We start from the raw sequence: 19,813 nt of genomic DNA on the forward strand, positions 1-19,813 counted from the left end.
GGAGCTCAGCTTGCCTCTGTGATAAACAATTTTGCCCTATCGCTCTGTAACCCTAGTTATAGATCATATGGGGAGATCCAGAAGTGAGAAGAAATATAGTTTCTGCCCCTAGGGAACTTTCAGTCTGATGAGAGAGACAAGGCTCCTGCAAAGATGAGCAGAAAGTCAAGAACAGGGCATGAAATGGAAGCCTTTGGTACTTTGAGGAATACAGGTCATTAAGGCAAATGGGACAAATCAGGGAAGGCTTCCTGAAAAAGGTAGACTTTTGAAAAAATAGAATATGAGCTGGTAGAAAGGAGATGGATGTGTACCCAAGCTACGAAGAAATATCTGTAGGACAATCAGAGATGAGTAAACTGGGAAAAGAGAATGACAGGAAACAAAGACTCAGCTAGAAGGGAAATTTTCTGCCAACTCGTCCAATAAATCAGGAATCTGAGGCCTAAAGAGATACATTGACATGTCCAAAGAAAAGTCAGAATGCAAATCTGAAGCCAGCTCCTGTGGCCTTCACTGTACCTCACTGCCTCCCCTCTCTGGGTTTGGTTTCGGGGGGTTCAGATGGGAACATGGAAGGATGATTGTAAATCTCAGGTTTGGTATGCTGGACAGATATTAGCCAGGTGAGGAGCGGGATCAACGAACAGACAACAACAGCCATCACCTCTATAGTCTATAGGAGCTCTGGGAGCTGAATGTAACTCAGTGGAGACAAGCAGTAATCCAAGAGTGAAGAACAGTAGAGGTGGGCGAAGGATAAAACAGAATAACCCCAATTGGACAAGTGTCACTAGGTGACAGGCCTAAGGGGAAGCCTACTCATGGCCCAGTAATGAGAAAAGCTACATCTCCTTGATAGGATAGGAAGGTCCACATCACCACTCCTGAGAACAAAGCTTTGGTTTATTCCTATTCCTATTCCTATATTCCTAGGACTTATTCAGTCCTATTCCCAATAATCAGTCTCCATCCCTATCTGTCAGTTTTTCATTAAGATAATGGAGGATGAGTAGGAAAGGGAATGTGGTGCTCACAGCATTACAGAGTCATGGATAAAACACTTCCCTGGGGGGTCAGGGAATCTCATATATATGTTGTCTTCTATTTCTTCTCACAGCTATTTTTCTTCATGCTTTCTCTCCCCAACTAGACAGGGTAAGTCAGGGACCTCATTTTATTCTTTGGATTGGAGGAACTTAGCATAATATGGTGACGCCCACCCATAAAATATGCTTAAGAAATATTTCTTGAGTTGATGTATTGGCAATCCTAATATATAGGATTAAGTTGGCTTTCGTGTTATCTTGTTAATTTGCCACTGATTTGAACTGTAATAGGTTCACATTTTGAGTTCAGACAGACATTCCTATGCATAATAACTTGACATTTTTATAGCACTTTAGACAGTGGATAAATACTTAGGAAGCTGTTTCAGTCATGTTCAATTCTTTGTGACCCCATTGCAAAGATACTGGAGTGATTCACCATTTCCTTCTCTAGCTCATTTTACAGATGAAGAAACTAAGGGGAACAGGATGAAGTGACTTGCCCAGGGTCACACAACTAGTAAGTGTCTGAGGCTAGATTTGAATCTAGGAAGATGAAAATTCCTGAATCTAGGATCAGCACTCTATTGTGCACTCTAATTGTCCCAGGCACTGTGCTTAAAAGGAAGCAAACAGCCCCTGTCTTCAAGGAGCTTACCATTTAATGGGGGAGAAAATATGCAAATAAAAATGTACAAATAAGCTATATGTGGGAAATGATTGAGGGGGGAAATGGTGTTAGAACTAAGAGGGGTTGAGTAATGCTTCCTGAAGAAGATGGGATTTTAGTTGGTATTTAAATCTGTGATGCCATCGGATCTCCTAAAAAATGAAGAATGAACAACAATAACAATTAAGGAAGCTAGGGAAGATAATAGACAGAAATAAGGAGAGAGAGCATTCGAGGTATAGGAAACAGCCAGAGAAAATATCTAGAGACTAGAGATGGAGTGTCTTGTTCATGAAACCAGTGAGACAAATGCCTGGATTAAGAGCTATGTGATTAGGAATAAGGTGGAAAAGACTAGCAAGGGGGACTAGATTATAAAGGGCTTTGAATGTCAGAGGATTTTGTATTTGATACTGGGAGTGATGGGGAGCCATTGAAGTTTATTAAGGGAGGGGATAGCATGGAGGGACCTGAGCTTCAGGAAAAATCACACTGATGATGAAATGGAGGATGGAGTGGGAGAAAGTGGTAGCAAGCAGACCCACCAGCAGGCTATTGCAATAAACCAGGTGTGAGGTGATGAGGGTTTGCACCAGAATTCTGGCAGGTTAAGAAGAGAAAAGAGGATATATTTAAGAGTTGTTGCAGAGGTGAAATCAGCAAGTCTTGGCAACAGATTGACTATAAGTGAGGGGAAAGGAAGTAAGAAATAGAGAGGAGTCAAGGATGACACCCAGGCTGCAAGCCTGAGGGACTTTAGACTGAAATTTGCAAAAAGGATCTATATATGTTATTTGCATTTGAATCTTACAGTGACCCTGTAAGTTAGTCCCACAATTGTTATTCCCATTTTACAGATGAGAAAACTGAGGGCCACAGAAAAAAAGTGCCTTGCACAAAATCTCACAGCTAGTAAGTGTCAGATGGCATACCAGAGGCCTCATTGGAGAGCAGCAGGTTTCTAGAATGCAGTGAATAAAATGTGGTCTGTGAGTTGCTTCACCCTGTCTAAAAGGGAAGATATGAACACAACAGCTATGACACAAAATAAAGACTAGCAAGTGCTTAGCATATACACAAATCAGCATCTTGAAGAAACCCATGGAGAAACAGCCATCTCCTCCTCTGGGCCTTTAGCACCTGCCAATCCTCCATATGGGAAAGGTACAGAAATAACCCCTGCCTGAAACAGAGAAGAATCCTTAGTCCTCAAACTTCCACCCCCACCAGTATCGCCCGATGTATGGACTGAGCTGCACTGGCAGGGCCTCCTGTCCCCAGCGCCCAGCAGCCCTCATCAGCGGTCTCCAGTAACTGCCATCTTCCCCCCTTCCCTGGGAAAGCCCAGGACAAAGGCACTCTTGAGTAGTCTTGCATCCCTCTAGCCAGAGGTTTCCATATCATAGGAACCCACCACTTCCCAGCCTTGCCCAGTGAATCCTCCCCCCAGCCTCCCTACTAAACCTGATCCACACCTCTCATCTGTCACCTGAGTGAGCAAGACAACATGCCCAAATGTGGCCGATGTGTTCTGGCCCTTCCTCTTCCTTCAGCCTCCTCCTTCCCTCTTTCACTATGCACCCCCCAGGAAAGTTTCCCTGACTGATGCTGCCCCCTCTTAGAGGCTGGCTACATTGTCAGAATGACAAATGGACATTTGCCAAAAAACTATTTTATGGAGAATTTATTCAGGGCACTTCCTCACAAGATGGCCAGAAAAAGTGATACAGAACTCCCTCGAGGTTTCTTTTAAGAACTTTAGAACTGATTGCATAATGTGGAGACACTAGCACAGGACCGTCCAATATGGTGTGCCCTTATCAGAGAAGAAAGCCTAATTGAATTAACTCAGAAGAAATGAGACGCACAAAGTTAGAGAAGCCCCACCAAATGTTCACACGGACTATTTGTGTCTGGCCTGTGGCTGAGCATTCCAAACTCATATTAGCTTGATCAGCCACAACCAGACACATTGTAACTCAACTCTGACTGAGTGATGTCACTTGCGCCCTCTTCTAGAAGGACAATTAATTAACCAAACAAGCAAGCAATTAGTGCTTCCCTCTGCATCTCCTCATCCCCAAGACAAAGTACCCTTAGGATCACAACTTTGAAGTTAGAAGGGACCTTAACCCATCTCATCAAATCTCCCTGTTTTGCAACAAGGAAACAGACCAAGAGAAATGACCAGAAGTAGATAGTGACAAAACTAAGAATCCAACCCTGAGCTCTTTCCTCTGTGCCGCATTCCCTTCCTATTCTGTACTTGTTGCATAAACATCTAGAGGAAACATTGTATAGACATATGTAAACAAGCACTGGGAGCTGTCATAAGGGAAAAGGAACAGGTCGGACACAGAATCCCTGCTAAGAACTCTTGTTCCTTCTCTGGAACCTCAATTACTGCAGCCAGGACTCTAGCTCTCAGGGCATGGCCCACTTCTCCTCTGGACTCTTCTCTGTCTCCTATAGTCACGCATGCTTCCTTTCCATTTCAGATACAACCAGAAGTGGGGTTTAAGAGAGTTTACCCTCCATTAAAAAGGGGGTGGATAAAAAAAAAAAAAAAAAAAACTTGCAGACAGTCGCAGAAGCACCAAGCCCTGGGATCTGGCCCGGAGAATCATTTGCTAAGGTCTTGCTCTAGCCAGTCTTGCAGACAGGTACATGCTGTCCAAAATCCAATTCCAAAGAAGGACATGGGACTGGCATTGCTGAATAGGAGGAGCCACCGGCAGGCGCCAAGGAAGGAGCCCTCCTAGGGAAAGGGTGTGGTGCACCTCCAAGACAGTAAACAGGATACTAACCAGGTCAAGGGAGAGTTCAACAGCAACTGAATAATAATAGCCCACATTTATATAGTCTTTTTTTTCTTAAGTCTGTCTTGTGATATCATTGATATAGGGAGCTCCAAGGGATGAATTCCCCCTACTAATGCATGTCAGCACCTTTTCTGTTACAGAAAGCCAGTCATCAGGGCACGGAGAGGTTAAGTAATTTGACAGGGTCTCTTCCAGGATTGTCAAAGGTAGGGTTTAAATCCAGGTCTCCTCCCAAGCTAGCTCTCTATCCACCGTGCTTGCTACCTTATCTCTGATATAGCCTTTAAAATTTATTACAAAACCCTTTTTTGGAGCAACATGGGGTAGCTGTAAGGGAACTAGATCTGATGTTAGAAAATCTAGATTTGAATCCTGACCCTGAAACTTATTAGCTTTGTGAATTTCAGCAAGTCACTTCTCTTCAAGTCTCTTTGTAAAAGCCTCCATTATCACTAGGATATTTTCCAGGTCTAAATCCTATGAACATAGGTAGATGATATGAATATTATTCATCCCATTTCAAAGATGAGGAAATTAAGAGTCCAAGTACAGAAAGTTTAAAGACAATTCTTAGTCCAGTATTGTTCCTGGGAAAGGCTAAGACTTGGTGGATCTCTTGACTTTGGGAATTCTGAGCTGCAGCTGGATTAAAGCCCATTGAGTATTCACAGTGTCTGGCACTCATATGATGAGCCCTCAGCAGAAAGGGCCAACAGGAGTGAGTCAATTGGGATAAAAACCTCCCTATCAATTAGCACTGGGTTTGAGGCTGTCACTGGTGTCTGCACTTCCAACCTGGATGAGAGGGAAATCCAGCCTAAGGAAGACAAGGGGTGGGAAAGGAAGAGAAGAAAGGGGAAAGAAATACAAGGGAAAGGAAGGAGGTAGAAGAAAAGGGAGGAAAGGGAAGGAAAAGGAAAAGAAACTTATTTCTACACAACTCTGAAAACCTGACACTTCCATTCTACCCAATCCACCCCGTCACCCTCAGCAGCACCTAGCCACACCATAGCAAATCCATTGTCACTAGTCCCCAGAAATCCCCATCAGTGGTCTCTCATAACTGTAATCTGTCTCCCTCTCCTACTCATATAGTTGGTCAAGTGTAGGAAGTAGAATCCAAGGAGTTATATCAGAGGCAGAAAAAGGAGTTTACAACAATAGTCCAAGGCCAGGGAAGTCAGCACCAAATCAGAGATACTCACTATCAAGAGTAACAACAAGCCCGGGGAAATGAGATGCTATCTCGAAGCTTCTCTGCCCAAGATAAGTTTCTCTTGCAATAGTAGCATGGCAGCCATTGTGCCTGCCTTGTGTAGGCTTTCCAGTCATAAGCGTAAATGGCCACAGTTAACCCTTCTTTTATGCCCAGAGTCTCAGGCCTTGGTCCACAGAAATGACAGGGATCTTAAATTGAGTCAGCCAGGCTAAATTATCCTATCCCAACTTTTTAGATTTCCAGGAATCCTTATCATGTCTCTGCTTCTAATAGCCAACTTCTAGAGAAAGAACTTAGAAAAAGCAGCATAGTACATGGGTTCTGAGCTTCTCTCTGATGCTTACTAGTGATAACCTTAGAGAAGTGACAACCTTTCTGAATTCCATTTTACCCCTTGGTAAAATGAAAGTGGACAATTTGGCTGGCCTCCAAAGTGCCTCTGAGTTCTAGCTTGCTAATCTATGAGTTCTAGTAGCCATGATACTACTTCATAAGCAATGCTCCCCCAGTAACATTTATCATTCAACATCCTGCTTCACACAGTGACTGATGATCATCATGCTATCCCACAATAGGGAGATATATGCAGGTTGGCAATACATATATAATACATTTTCATTCTCTAATAATGCAAGCATATGACAAAAGAAAAATGTAATTTCTATCCCCAGTTATAAGGGAAAGGCAATTTTTTGGGAGGGTATGAAGAGAGGGAATTGTGCAAACGGTTGTGGGGAAGCAGGGGATGTGGAGCCCTTTTATAGAAGAATGAAGTGAGAGCTTGCCTTCTAACCACTGAGCCTAGAAGTTGGGGAGAAAGCCTTAAAAGGGATTTAACTTTCACCTTGAATCATGAGTAAACCACATTTTCAGAGAACTCTAAGATTAATCAATAATTATTCATCAACACTTATCATGTGTCAGCAACTATGTTAGATATTGGTGATAGAAGCACAAAGACAGCCCAGGAGGCCAAATATGTTTCAAAGGAAGGAAAGTTTGGAACCAAGTGAAAGGAAGAAAGGAAAGGAAGGGAACAAGCATTTATTCAATACTTACTTCGTGTCAGACACTTTACAAATGGAGCAAACATTTATTAAGTGCCTAATATATTCCAAATCCTTTACAAATGGAGCATGCATTTAAGTACCTACTATGTGTCAGATACTTTTTGAATGGAGTGAGCATTTATTAATGTCTAGTATATATGTCAGACATTTACAAATGGAGCAAGCATTTATTAAGTGCCTACTGTGTGCCAGACACTTTACAAATATTATCTCGTTTGATCCTTACAATAACCCTAAGAGACAGGTACTATTATTATTCCCATTTTATAGCTAAGAAATTGAAATAAACAGAGGTTTAACTAATTCTATATTGCCCAGGAATATATAACTAGTAAATCTGAGGTAACATTTGAACCCTAGTCTTCCAGACCCCAGGACCAGGGATCTATTGAGTGAGCCACCTAGCTCCTTAGAGAGAGAGATGAATTTAATAGAAAACAGTCAATGAACCTTACCAACACCTAACTTGGGATTCCTGTGTTCTATAACTCATAAATTCTCTTAAGACTGCTGCATTTTATCCTCTTTTGTTTTCATTCCTAGTAAAGTTTTCTCTTGAAAACCATATCTCTGTCTCAAAAACAAAGAAAGCAATGCCCACATTAGGCCAAGAGCTTCTGGGGCAACGAGAGGACCTGGGAAACAAGAAAAATGTGGACAGTCCCACTTCACATATTTGCCCTGCCAGAACCATGTCTGCAGTGTTGTACTGAGATTTGTCCAGACTTCACATTTTAAGAAGGACAAAGCCCAGGGGACATCAAGGGAAGAGCAACCTGTAGAGTTGGGAGAGGCAGAGAGAACATCCCATTAGAGGGTCAATTGAGAAAACGGGAGAAGTTTGAGGGGAACATAATTGCTCTCCTCAAATATCTGAAAGGCCATTCCATCATAAATTCAGCTTGGTCCCATAGAACAAAACCAAGTAGAAGTTGTAACCACAAATATCAATGGGATATAGGGAGAAACTTCCTGAGAATTAGACAATAATATAAGACTCAGAGTGCATAGGTAATAATTCTTTGTGGTTTGAAATTGAAATTGAAAAGCACATTTGAAATGTGGTTATAAGTCTGACAACTGAGGTATTAGTTATTTATGGGTATTGATATATAGGTATTAATTCAGAGGGTTCTCTGTCCCTAGGGGACAGGTTGCTATTCAAGTAAGAGTTAGACCATAAAACCTCTAAGGTCCCTATATGCCTGTCAAACTGAATTTTAAAATAAAAATAATAAAAAATAAATAAAAATAAAATTAATTTTAAAAAATAAGGGCAGAGGGTGGTATAATGAACAGAGACCAGGATTTGAAGCAGGGGGATTTGAGTTGAAATCTTAGCTCTCTCAGTGAATTATGATCTGCGACATGTCCTGAATCTTCCAGCCTAAGATTTCTTTTCTCCTCACTTTGGATCTGGAGCTCCCCAAATCCCATCAAGCATCCCAGCCCTAGCATCCTATCTTCTCACTACCCATTCCCTAACACTTCTAGGTGCAGTCCCTGGAGCAGCGGAACCAGCTGCTACAGACCCGATGGAGCTTCTTACAGGAGCAAGAATCCACCTCCGTTGACTTCAGCCACATGTATGAGGAGTACTTGAACCGGCTGCAGCAGGAGCTAAGGACAGTGAGCCAGGAGCGAGGTCAGCTTGAAACCAACCTGATGCAGATGCTGGAGAAGGTAGAAGAGTACAAGATCAAGTAAGTCTCTGTCCTGTGATCTAGGCTGGGTCGACTCTTCCTGAGCACAGGAAGACCTGAGAGAGACATGATTTTTTCCACCTCCTCTGGAGGTTGAAACAGCCTGAATTCCTGTCTGTTCTGCTTCCACTCAGAGCTCCCAAGGTCCCAAGGTCTTAGGCATCCTATCTTGGACCACAACTTTCCTCAGAAGCTGTTAGTACAACAGCAAGGAGAGCAAGGCAATTAAAATTCAGGACAAAATGGTGGCAACAATTGCCCTTCCATGGGCACTGCCTCTTTCCACTTGGATGCTATCTGTAGCTTTTTTATCAAAGCAAAATTAGTCCAAGGATCTCCATAAACTAACTGTTAACAGGAAAGAGAATACGAGCTCCCAGAAAGATTTCTCAGGGGCAGAAAAAATATAGTCCTTGGAAGTCTAAAAGTTTGAGTGGCTTTCTGAATGTTTCTTCATGTCTTCAAATCCTAATATCTGATAGCCTAAGACCCTATAATTCCACCCAATCTGCCTAGCATTATCAACACTTTCACCCCACAGCCTCCCTAACTCACTAGCCCTAATATCCACTTTCCCCAACAACTGACCTTCAGAGTTGCCATCATCTACCCCAGACACAAAATTGAATAGAAACCAACACAGAGAGGACCCAGAGGAAAGACCAGGGAGATTCCATTTCTCCTGTGCTTATCCCCTCATTCCACAGTTCACCGTGGGATTTCTCTTTAAGTCTCCACCTAAATTCCATGAGGCCTTTATCTGAATTCTATTAGGCCTCTTGCCTAGTTTCTATTCAGCTGTCAGATTTCTCATTAGGCCTCTCCCTGATTTTCGTTCAGTTTTCTACCTGATTTCTCATAAGCCCGTTGCCTAATTTCCATTAGACTTTCCACACTAAATCTGTAAGGTCCCTTCTCAATCTAAAAAAAAAAAAAATTGTGATGAATTCTATTTGATCTGGCACGCACTCTCCATTAGATTCACTGCCAAATTCTACTCAGTCCTACGCATAGGCATGGGGCCTATGGGCTCTTGTCTGGTTTTATCTGATGTCCCAAAGTCCAAGAAACTTTCAAACTGGACTCCATTAGTAGCCAAGAGAAAGAGAATAAGATAAAAGGAGTGGATAGATGAGAGAATGAGAAATGTCAGGTCTCCGGAAGCATGGAGAGTTTTTTTTTTTTTATCTCCCAGACCCCCCAGGTTGCTCTGCATTTTGGAGGGGGTGCCCAGGTGACTTTAGGCTAGGTCCCAAAGCAGAGAAGAGGGAAGGGCTAATCCTTGGCTACAGAAAACTGATGAGATCAGCTGTTGCTGTTGCTGTTGCTCTTGACAAACAAACAAGTTGGGGAGGGGAAGGAAGTAGGGGGGCAAGGAGCCCTGAGAGGTATATCAAGGCAGCAAATTGAATTAAAGATATTTTGTGGAGGTAGACAGAGGTGGGGGAAGGAAGGCCAAGGAAACATAGTCACCCAGCTTCAACTTTCAATCCAGGAAGGGGCAACCTCCATAGAACACAAAAGTACAGAATATAAGAATTGGAAGGAACCTTAAAATGCATCCAAGTTAACACCCTCATTTTCCAGATGAGGCCCAAAAGAGGGGAACAATTTCCCCAAACTTATTTATATAGGGAGCTGGAAGCCAAACTGGAAGGCCTGATTCCTAGTCACAGGCTTTTCCCACAACTTGAGGAAGTAAGGACTTGACACCATTGCTTCCCTTTCACCTGGAAAAGGGACCAAAAGTCAGTCCTGCCTCCTCACATTCCCAGCTCTCATCTCCTTCTGGGCCATCTCTATGTGGTCTAGGCTGATTCAGCACATGGTCTAATGGGCATCCAGTGAAACAGACAGGAGAGACTCTAGACAGAAGGAACACAGCAACAACTCTTGGAGACATTAAGTTATCCCTCCTTCAGTGTTTGCCCCTGACCTGGTCAATAATACTTGTGAGCTTCTCCCTTTGTCTTCCCCAAAGAGTTCAACAACCTTCATTCTGTGCCTTATCTCCCCCTTCTCTCAGACACAGTCCTGGGAGAAAGGCACAACTGGGGCAAGAGTTCAGACAATGGAAATATTATGCCTCCACAAGGACCAGCTAATAATGTTTTCCCCAGACTCATCCCCTACCTGGTTTCTACTGAAATTTACTGCATATTTTTAAATTAAGTTTTATTTTTAATTTTCAAGCTATTTTTATTTTTCCTCCCCCAATGGAAAAAAAAAAAAGAAAGAAAGAAAAAGAAAGCCTTGAATCCAAGTTAAGCAAAACCAATTTCCATATTGGCTATGTCTAGAATTGTTTTTATTCTATTAGAGAGCTGTATGGAGGCTCAGGGGTTAGCAAGGACCCAGGTATGTTCCCAAGTTCAATCCTTTGCCTTCAAGTCAGATGCCTCCTACAGCTCAGCCTTAGTATCAATGTCCAAACTTCCACAGAAGCCATACTTGGGATGTTTCATTCAGTCCAGTGAGGAGAGGCTGAGAGGAACTAGGAAGGGAAGAACAGGGGAAAAGAGGTGGAGAATCCCATATGACCTCAGATAATGTTAAAACATCACCACCCTGTGCCCCAGTTTCTTCCTCTAGATAATGAAGGGGTTGAATTCAATAATCATTAATGTCCCTTCTGGGCAGCTTGGTGGCCCAGTGGATAGAATGCCTCGCTGGAATTGGGCACATCTACTTTAAAATCTGGCTTCAGATACTGCATGACCCTGGATAAGTCACTTAACCCTGCTCACCTTAGTTTCCTCATCTATAAAATGGCTGGAGAAGAAAATGGCAGATCATTCTAGTATCTCTATCAAGAAATCATCAAATAGGATCACCAAAAGTCATATTGGACTCAAAAAGAGTCAAGAACCATAAAAACTATTGCTCTATTGCCCGTCTGCTCTAAACTATAGGACACCTCCCAGGTGACCTTTCCTTTGAACCTGGACCCTTCTCCATTTGGAAACAGGAACTGGGGAGGAGAGAGAACATGTGGCTTTCAGAATATAATGTCCCTGACATTCAAACAAAAAAGGAATTGGGCAGCAAACACAGAAGAAATTGGGAAATTAGGCAAGGAGAGCACCAGATTTGTCTGAGTCTCAGATTCGTCATCTGTAAAATGGAACAGAGCAAGAAGAGTGCTCTTGGTGTTGCTGTTTAGTCAATTTTCAGTCATATCTGACTCTGACTCTATTAGGAGTTTACTTAGCAAAGATACCAAAGAATTTTCTTCTCCGGCTCATTTTACAAATGAGGAAACTGAGGCAAACAGTGAAATGAGTTGCTTAGAATCACACAGTCAGTGAGCATCTGAGGTCAGATTTGAACTCTGATCTTCCTGCCTGCCGGTCTAGCCCTCTATCCATTGCTCAGTTACCTGCTCCTATATGTAATATGTACAGTGCAAGGGAAAGATAGTTTTAGAAGGAAGGGTTTGCAGAAAGACCTCTTGAAGAAGATGAAATGTTGAATATTAAAGGAAGCCTACATAGCTGGAGGTAAAAAAGAAAAAAAAAAAAAAAAGGAAAGCATTCCAGAAATGAGGAACAGCCACTGAAAAGGCACCACAAGCCCTTCATCTTATGGGGAAACTGAGACCCATAGACTAAGAGACGCCTATATCGTGCAGAGAAGTTAGGGGAAGAGCTGAGGATAGATCCAAGTCTCCTGGATCTCAGCTCAGGACTTTGTCCCCCACAGCATCTTCTATGGGAGCCCAGGACACAAGGACAGCCAGGGGCTTTCTTTCCCTTCTGACCAGCAGCCTCATTTCCAGTAGACCTGGTTTCTCCCTCAGACATGCTTCTGCAGAGCTATAGATGGCAGAGGTCAAGATTGTGGGTAGATACTCCCACTCAGGATCCCTATGGGGCCTGGGGAATCATGCCAGCTGGTGACATGGGTCTGGGGCAGTCACTGGGACATGGCAGGGAGGACCAACTATAATTACCACCAGAAAGTGATTCGGGAAGTGCAGGGGGAAAAACAGAGAAGAGAAAGAAACCATCTCTTAGGCAACTCAGAAGTTCCGACACAGCTTTAATCTTCAGGTCACCTGAAGAATGCCCAGAATGGAGGGGAAGGGAAATACCAGAGATCTCTGCACGATTGGGCAGAGGTCATAGCTGGTACAGCCACAGGCAGCATATCAGGGGGCAGGTGGGAGGGAGGGGAATAGCTTATGAGCAATCCTCTGCTCCATTATCCAAGGGGAGTCAGTTACACAAGATCAGAGAGTATTGGGTGGGGCAGAACCAGAATGCAGAAACCTAATGGTGCCTTGTCCATTGGATAGGGTCCCCATTCCAGCCCCATTCCAGCAAAGAACACTTGGAATGACAGCAGCAATGTCCAAGGACAATTCTTCACAGGTCAATCTATCTAGTTCTTACCTTCAAGACCTCCCTAAGAAGAGAGTCTACACCACCCCCCCCCCTCATTTCTGTTTCTGGTCTATTAGGAGATCTCTTTGGCTGCTTAATTCTAGATACTTGTAGCAACAATTAAGTCTAGTAATAAAATAGGCAGCCAAGTAGCACAGTGGATAGAATATGGACCTAGAGTCATGAAGACTCAGGCTTCCTGAGTTCAAATGTAGCCTCAGACATTTGCTAGCCAGGCAAGTCACTTAACCCTTCTTGCCTCAGTTTCCTCATCTGTAAAATGGAAATAGTAAACCATCCCAGAATCTTTGCCAAGAAAACCCCAAATGCAATCACAAAGAATGCCATACCACTGTAAATAACTCAACAATACACAAAGTCTAAGACAGAGGTTAGTCCCTAAATCCTAAAGAATTAGCCTTAGGGAAGGGATCTTCCTAGAGAACCCTCCTCTGCCCTTGAAGAACTCCCGTCCTAATGGAATATATAAACCTAAGGCACACGTATGGACGGACCAGGGAATAAAGTGAAGACATAAGAGCTGGGAAGATGAAGGAAGGATCATCAATGGAATCAATTAGGAAAGGCATCCTTGAGAACAGACCAGAAGAAAGAGCAGGATGAAACAGAGAGCTCCAGATTTTGAGTCATAGGATAGGGGTTCAAGTCCAGACTTTTTCTTAATTGTATGAACTTCAGCAAGTCATTCATTTCTATTACTCTCAATATCCCCACCTGTAAAATGAGGTACTCATACATTATTGACTTTGCAGGGTTGTTGTGAAGAAAATGCTTTGCAAACCATAAGAAAATTTGTTGTTATGCAATTTGCACAGAGTTGGGAAGGTAAGAGGAGTGGGGATAGTATTGGAATAAGGAGAGAAGGAGGAGAACTGAGAGAACTCCCAATGGAAGTAGGGACAAGGTTATAAGCAGCCTGTGTGAAGAGAAGCTGAGGTGTAAACAGGGTGCTGGAGGCAGGTTAGACAGGCTGGGACAGAGTGAAACCAGAGTCATGGAACAGGAGGAGGGGGTGAGATGGCAGGACCTCTAGGGAAGTTTGATTAAAAGACAGATGGGGAAAGGAGATTGAAAACCAAGTTGAATGTACAATCAGGAAAGATTTCTCAGAAGAAAGAGGCTACAGGAAGAGGAGAAGCAGGTAGTCCCAGGGAGAAAGAAGTTTAATGATGATAGGGAATTTGGATAATGGGAGTGGTTCAGCAGCTTCCCGGAGAATCCAAGCTGGAGAGTTATAGAGAGTCACAGCATGGGGGTGGGAGGAGGGGCAAGAAAGTGACCCTGATTGTTAGGGTCATTAACTCTTTTATGAGCTCACTGTGTAAATATGGAATATGAGTCTCCCATTTCCATTTCACAAGAGAACTTAAGTGAACCTGGGCAGTGGAAGGGACATATAGGAAGGAAGGAGAATTGAGGATGGGGGCATCGAGGGATTCCTCCCAGTAATGTGCTAGATGGAGTTGGCAATGGGGTTCAGGTGGTCCTGCTACATGCTCCTCTATCTCTCAAGCTCTGAACTTGCGATAGTTTTTCAAATACTCTGAAATAGAATCTCTCCATACTCTTCCTCCTCGCACCAATTGGGAAGTTTGAAATTCAGGGTTCACTTCTGGCCTTATCAGCTGGAGTCTGCCTCAGGGTCAGAGTTAGGTTCTACTCCAAGCCTAAAGGACCTGTCATCCCTAGATGGATTGTCCTCATCCTTCTTGGTCCCTGAAGTTACTTAACTCTATCCTTCACAGGACATCTTTTCCAACCCATATATTCAGCTAGCATAATCCTTCCTTACCCATAACCCACCATACACACACTCCAAATACAAAAGGTAACCCAGAGCCAGAAATAACTACATTCCAAATGAATGTGGGGAAAAGGTCCTTGAGAACAAATAATGAAACATATATCTCTCTCTTCCTTTGTGAAAGGCAGAATATTACATACCTTGTCAGATGAACTCATGGTTCTGGGTGAGTGGCAAGGAGGGTAATATCCAGAAATGACTATATAAAAACAAAAGGCTTTAATAAAACACTTAAAAGTATAGTTTGCAGGAAAGTAAAACTTACAATTTGTTTTCTTATTTTTGGGTTATGTAGAGTATTTTTAAAATTTGGTTGTCAAGACTTTGCATTGGAACTGTCTGTTCCTACTTTTTAACCATTTATCTATTTAGGGACTGGCTCTTGGGGTTATAAAGTTGAATGAATCCCCTACAAATCTTAGATATTCGAGACCTTTATCAGAAAAGTTTGTTGCAACAAGATTATACAATGATCGATTCTGATGGACATGATTCTTCTTAACAATAAAATGATTCAGACCAGTTCCAGTGATCTTGTGATAAAGAGAGCCATCTGCACCTAGAGAGAGAAATGTGGGAATTGAGTGTGGTTCATAACATAGCATTTTCACTCTTTTTGTTGTTGTTTGCTTGTATTTTATTTTCTTTCTCATTTTTTTCCTGTTTGAGCTGATTTTTCTTGAACATCAAGTATAAATATGTATGCATATATTGGATTTAGCATATATTTCTACCATGTTTAACATATATTGGATTACTTGCCATCTAGGGGAGGAAGTGAGGAAAGGGGAAGGAAAATTGGAACACAAGGTTTTGCAAGGGTTAATGTTGAAACATTATCCATGCATATGTTTTGAAAATAAAAAGCTTTAATTAATTTTTTAAAAGCTAATAAATAAATAAATAAGAAGTTTGTTTCAAAGATTTTTACTCCATTAACTATTTCCCTTCTAGTTTTAATTGCACTGACTTTCTGTAAAAAAAAAATGTTTCAATTTTATGTAATCAAAATTATCTATTTTATTTCCAGTTATCCTTTGGGAAAGGGATTTCTGAGCAATATACTTACAGCTTGAATAGAGGAATTGAATCTCTTTTTGTTTCTGTCCCTCTCAGATATGAAGAAGAAATTACCAAGCGAACTGACATGGAGTTCACCTTTGTCCAATTGAAGAAGGTACTATGCACCCCCACCCCACTACCTCCAGAACTTACCTCCCAAGAATTCTCAACCTTGAGTTTGTTCTAGACCACACTGTCAATCTGGTAACTCCTATGAAACCCTTCTCAGAATAATACTTTCATAACTGGAGGAAATGATAAATCCAAAATAGACTTAATAAAAACAAAAATGTAAATTTTTCCTATTCAAAATCATGGATCCTCAAAAGGTTTATGGGCCCCAGATTAAAAGCCCTTCCCCAAACCCATGGCTTGATTTTTCTTAATCCTGCTTTCTGGTTTCCACTAGGTCCATCTGGCTTTTTTTTTTAATACTTTTTTGCAAATGCATCAGCATTTATCCCAAAATACAAAAACAAATAGGCATATATATGAATAGGGAAAAATCACATAACAGGTAGATTGAGCACTGTTCTTGTCCCATTCCTTTTTCCCAGAAGCCTTTTAGATTCTTCTCACGGATCCTCTTCCTCCTTCCCGTAGGACCTCTCCTAGGAGGACACTTTCACTCCCTAGAGTTAAGAGACAGCCCCAATATCTGCCCTTTCATTACCCTAATACCCTTCTTTCCTCATTTCAATTCAATCCCAATGTACCCCTCCTACATCTTCTTCCTCACTGATCACTCCCTTCCACTAGGATCTGGATGCCGAGTGTCTTCGAAGGACAGAGCTGGAGGCCAAACTCCAAGGACTCCAGAGTTTCGTGGAGTTGATGAAAACCGTGTATGAGCAGGTGAGGAAAAAAAAAGTTCTCTGGCAGCCTCATGAGCATGAAAAGAAGGGAAAAAATGTCCTACTAAAAATAAAGTACAACAAAGGCTATCCCTCTCCTCCCGCAAAAGAGATCAATATCAGTATCACATGATCTAGTTAGAGGATATTGCTGTGATTTCCATCTCTGTTACTATATTTGTGACTTCGAGCAGGTAACTATACTTCATCTATAAAATTAAGAGATGATGTTAGATGAGTTCCAAGGTTTCCTTCAGGCTCTTCTTATAAAATCCACTTCTGGGTGATGTTAAATTGATCAATAACTTCTCAGTTTCCTCATCTATAAAATGATCAGGTCAAAGAAAAGCATCTCTTAAGTCCCTTCCAGCTGTAACATTTGGAGTCTAGGATTCTTTATCCTGGTTTTCACCAGAAAGAAAAATGGAGGAAGGTCAGGTGAGAGACTAGGGAATAAAATGCTGAGTGAATGTAATAATTCTTGGCCATTCATCTGTCTGGCAAAATGGGGAGCTCCCTGGTCACAAAATAGCTCTTCAGAAGACTAATGCATAACAAGGACAGAAAGTAGAAAGATCAGAACAAAGGAGATAAGGTGGGAAATGATAATTGTGGATTGACTACTAGAGGTCCAAGCCAAACTCTCTAAGATCAAGTCACAATGGCAGAGAAAACAGATATTTTAGTCATGTTTGACCCTTTGTGATCCCATTTAGAGTTTTCTTAGCAAAGATTCTGGATTGGTTTTCCTTTTCCTTCTCCACGTCATTTTAAAAATGAGGGAACTGATACAAATAGGGTTAAGTGACTGGCTCAGGATAACACACAGCTAGTGTCTGAGCAATATCTGAACTTAGAAAGATGAGGCTTCTTAAACTCCAACCCTGATGCTCCATACACTATGGCCCACTTACCTGCCAGGGAGCCAGCCTCAAAAACTCTGAAGACCTGAGTTAAAGTAGCCTTTGATATATTGTCTGTGTGATCTCAAGCAAGTTTCTTAAGTTCTCTGGCAACTCCAGACAATTGTGTTGCAGAAAAAGTCCTGACCCATTTCAATAGAGTTTTCTTAGCCTAAAGTTCTACATATCAGTGAAAATATAGATTCAGGCCCGATCCTATCTCTATATGTAAAGCACTAAGAAGATCTCATTGTCTGCAGATCTGGCTAGGCCCTTCCCATCACCCATCTATTAATTTGAGTTCATGAGCTCCAAGACTGGAAAGAATCATCAAATCATAGAATTGAGAACCAGAAGGACCTAAAAAACAATCCCATACAATCTTTCAACTTTGCCAGGTTTATGCCTCAGAGCAAATCTGGAGAGAGATTGTCCCATTCTAGAACCAAGTTCTAATGTTGTCAATAAAGAAATTAGAGGCTGCTATCCCTGAATGTATCCTGGAAAAAAAAAACGAAGAGTGTACCTCTGAGCTGGAGCCATACTATACTAGTCCTCCAGCCAGCCCATGAAGGAAGGCAACCCCAATTACTGAAACTCTTAGTTAGTCTCTGAATATTTGCCATTGGTTATGGAGTCTCTCTCTTCCAGGATCTCCATGTCTGGCACTTTCCCAGCCTTTATTCATATTATTCTCATCGATATAAATGATTCTCTGGTTCAATTGGACTCCTCACTCTTCTCCATATTTTCCAGTGTTTGTGTTTTTGTCCATGTTATTCTCTATGTCTGGAATATAACCTACCTAAACCACCCGACTTTGCCTGATGAATTCTCACTCATCCTTCCAAGTTGAATCCAAATACCTCCTCCTCCATAAAGTCTCCCCTTCCCTCAATAGCTATTCTGAATAATTTATAGTCAGACAAACAAATTAAATAACAAAAATGTGTCATATGCCTTGTCAATTGTAATTTCCATAAGCTGAAGGAATGTGTCTCATATAAATTTCATATCCTCTCCCAAAACACTGTACACAGTGGTCCTTAATAAATAGTTATTGTTTAACTCACCCTTCACTAGGATCCATCCTTAACTGAGCTCTAAGGAAGAAAGAGACACAGTATCTCCTCTTGTGGAGCTATCAGTCTTCTGGGAAAGACACGAAGTACTTAGGGAGGATGGGATAAATATAAAGAAAGGATGAGAAACAGATGAGCAGAACGCTAATCTTTAGTGCTGAGGCAATGGGGGGAAAGCAGAAAAAAAAAATGGAATTAGGAGAAGGTAATCTGAGAAGACTTCCTAGAAAAGGAGTGTGTAGATTGGATTAGAAATCCAGGAGGGAAGGCTTAGGGGCAGAGGGGATGAGCGAAGAAGGAAAAAGGAAAGGGAGGAAAGGAAAAAGCAATGATGTAAGAACTCTGACACGTGAGAAATATTAATCATAGGCTTCCTAGCTGGAAAGGACCTTACAGGTCATCTCGTTCAAATCCCATCCCCTTATTTGGTAGAGAAAGAAACAGATGCAGAAAAGAGAATTGATTTTCCCAATATCATACAGAGCTAGGCTTTGAATTCAAGTCCTCTCTTTCCATTCTAGTGTTTTGTGTTATTTTTTTTTAAATACCACAAATACTTTCATTCTCTTTTCATGGAAGTGGACATGCTGGGACATCCCCTATTGTAAAAACAAAGGAGCTGAGATAATAAAGGATGGACTCCCCAAATGGAATCTCTTGCATTCTTCCTTTCTGTTCAAACCTGTTCTTTCCCTCCTTCCCTCCTCCTAGGAACTCCAGGACTTGATGGCCCAGGTGAAGGACATATCAGTGACTGTAGGAATGGACAGTCGCTGCCACATCGACCTCAGTGGCATCGTGGAGGAAGTGAAGGCCCAATATGATGCCATTGCTGCCAGGAGTCTGGAGGAGGCTGAAGCATATTCCAGAAGCAGAGTAAGGGCTGTAGTAAGGGCAAACAGAATGGTAGAAGGGAAGAGGAAAAGGGAGATTTTGCAGATGGATTATCACTGGCTATGGACTGCATCTCATGAGGTTGAGAGGGAGAAGTTGGGGGTTGAGTCCAGGAGGCTGTCCTTGCCTAAGAATGGGGAGGTAGCTAAGTGACAGAGAAGGAATGGAAAGGTGAGTGTAGGAGATGAGGAAGGTAAGCTCGGGAATACATTGGAAATTTCATGAAAAATCTGGACCAAATGTGAGAGAAATTTGGGAAGTGGGGAAGAAATAAAA

General features: G+C 42.0%; 1 protein-coding gene across 1 annotated transcript in view; it reads left to right on the forward strand.

Moving 5' to 3' along the window:
- KRT80 (keratin 80) overlaps positions 1 to 19,813 on the forward strand; it is a 34,364-nt gene that overhangs the window by 6,793 nt on the left and 7,758 nt on the right. The window contains exons 3-6 of the mRNA XM_052000144.1: positions 8,325 to 8,533; positions 15,860 to 15,920; positions 16,565 to 16,660; positions 19,355 to 19,519. Of these exons, the coding sequence (XP_051856104.1) occupies positions 8,325 to 8,533; positions 15,860 to 15,920; positions 16,565 to 16,660; positions 19,355 to 19,519 (531 nt within the window). The remainder of the gene's footprint in view (positions 1 to 8,324; positions 8,534 to 15,859; positions 15,921 to 16,564; positions 16,661 to 19,354; positions 19,520 to 19,813) is intronic.

This window comes from Antechinus flavipes, chromosome 5 (genome assembly GCF_016432865.1).
Source record: "Antechinus flavipes isolate AdamAnt ecotype Samford, QLD, Australia chromosome 5, AdamAnt_v2, whole genome shotgun sequence".
Taxonomy (NCBI): domain Eukaryota; kingdom Metazoa; phylum Chordata; class Mammalia; order Dasyuromorphia; family Dasyuridae; genus Antechinus; species Antechinus flavipes.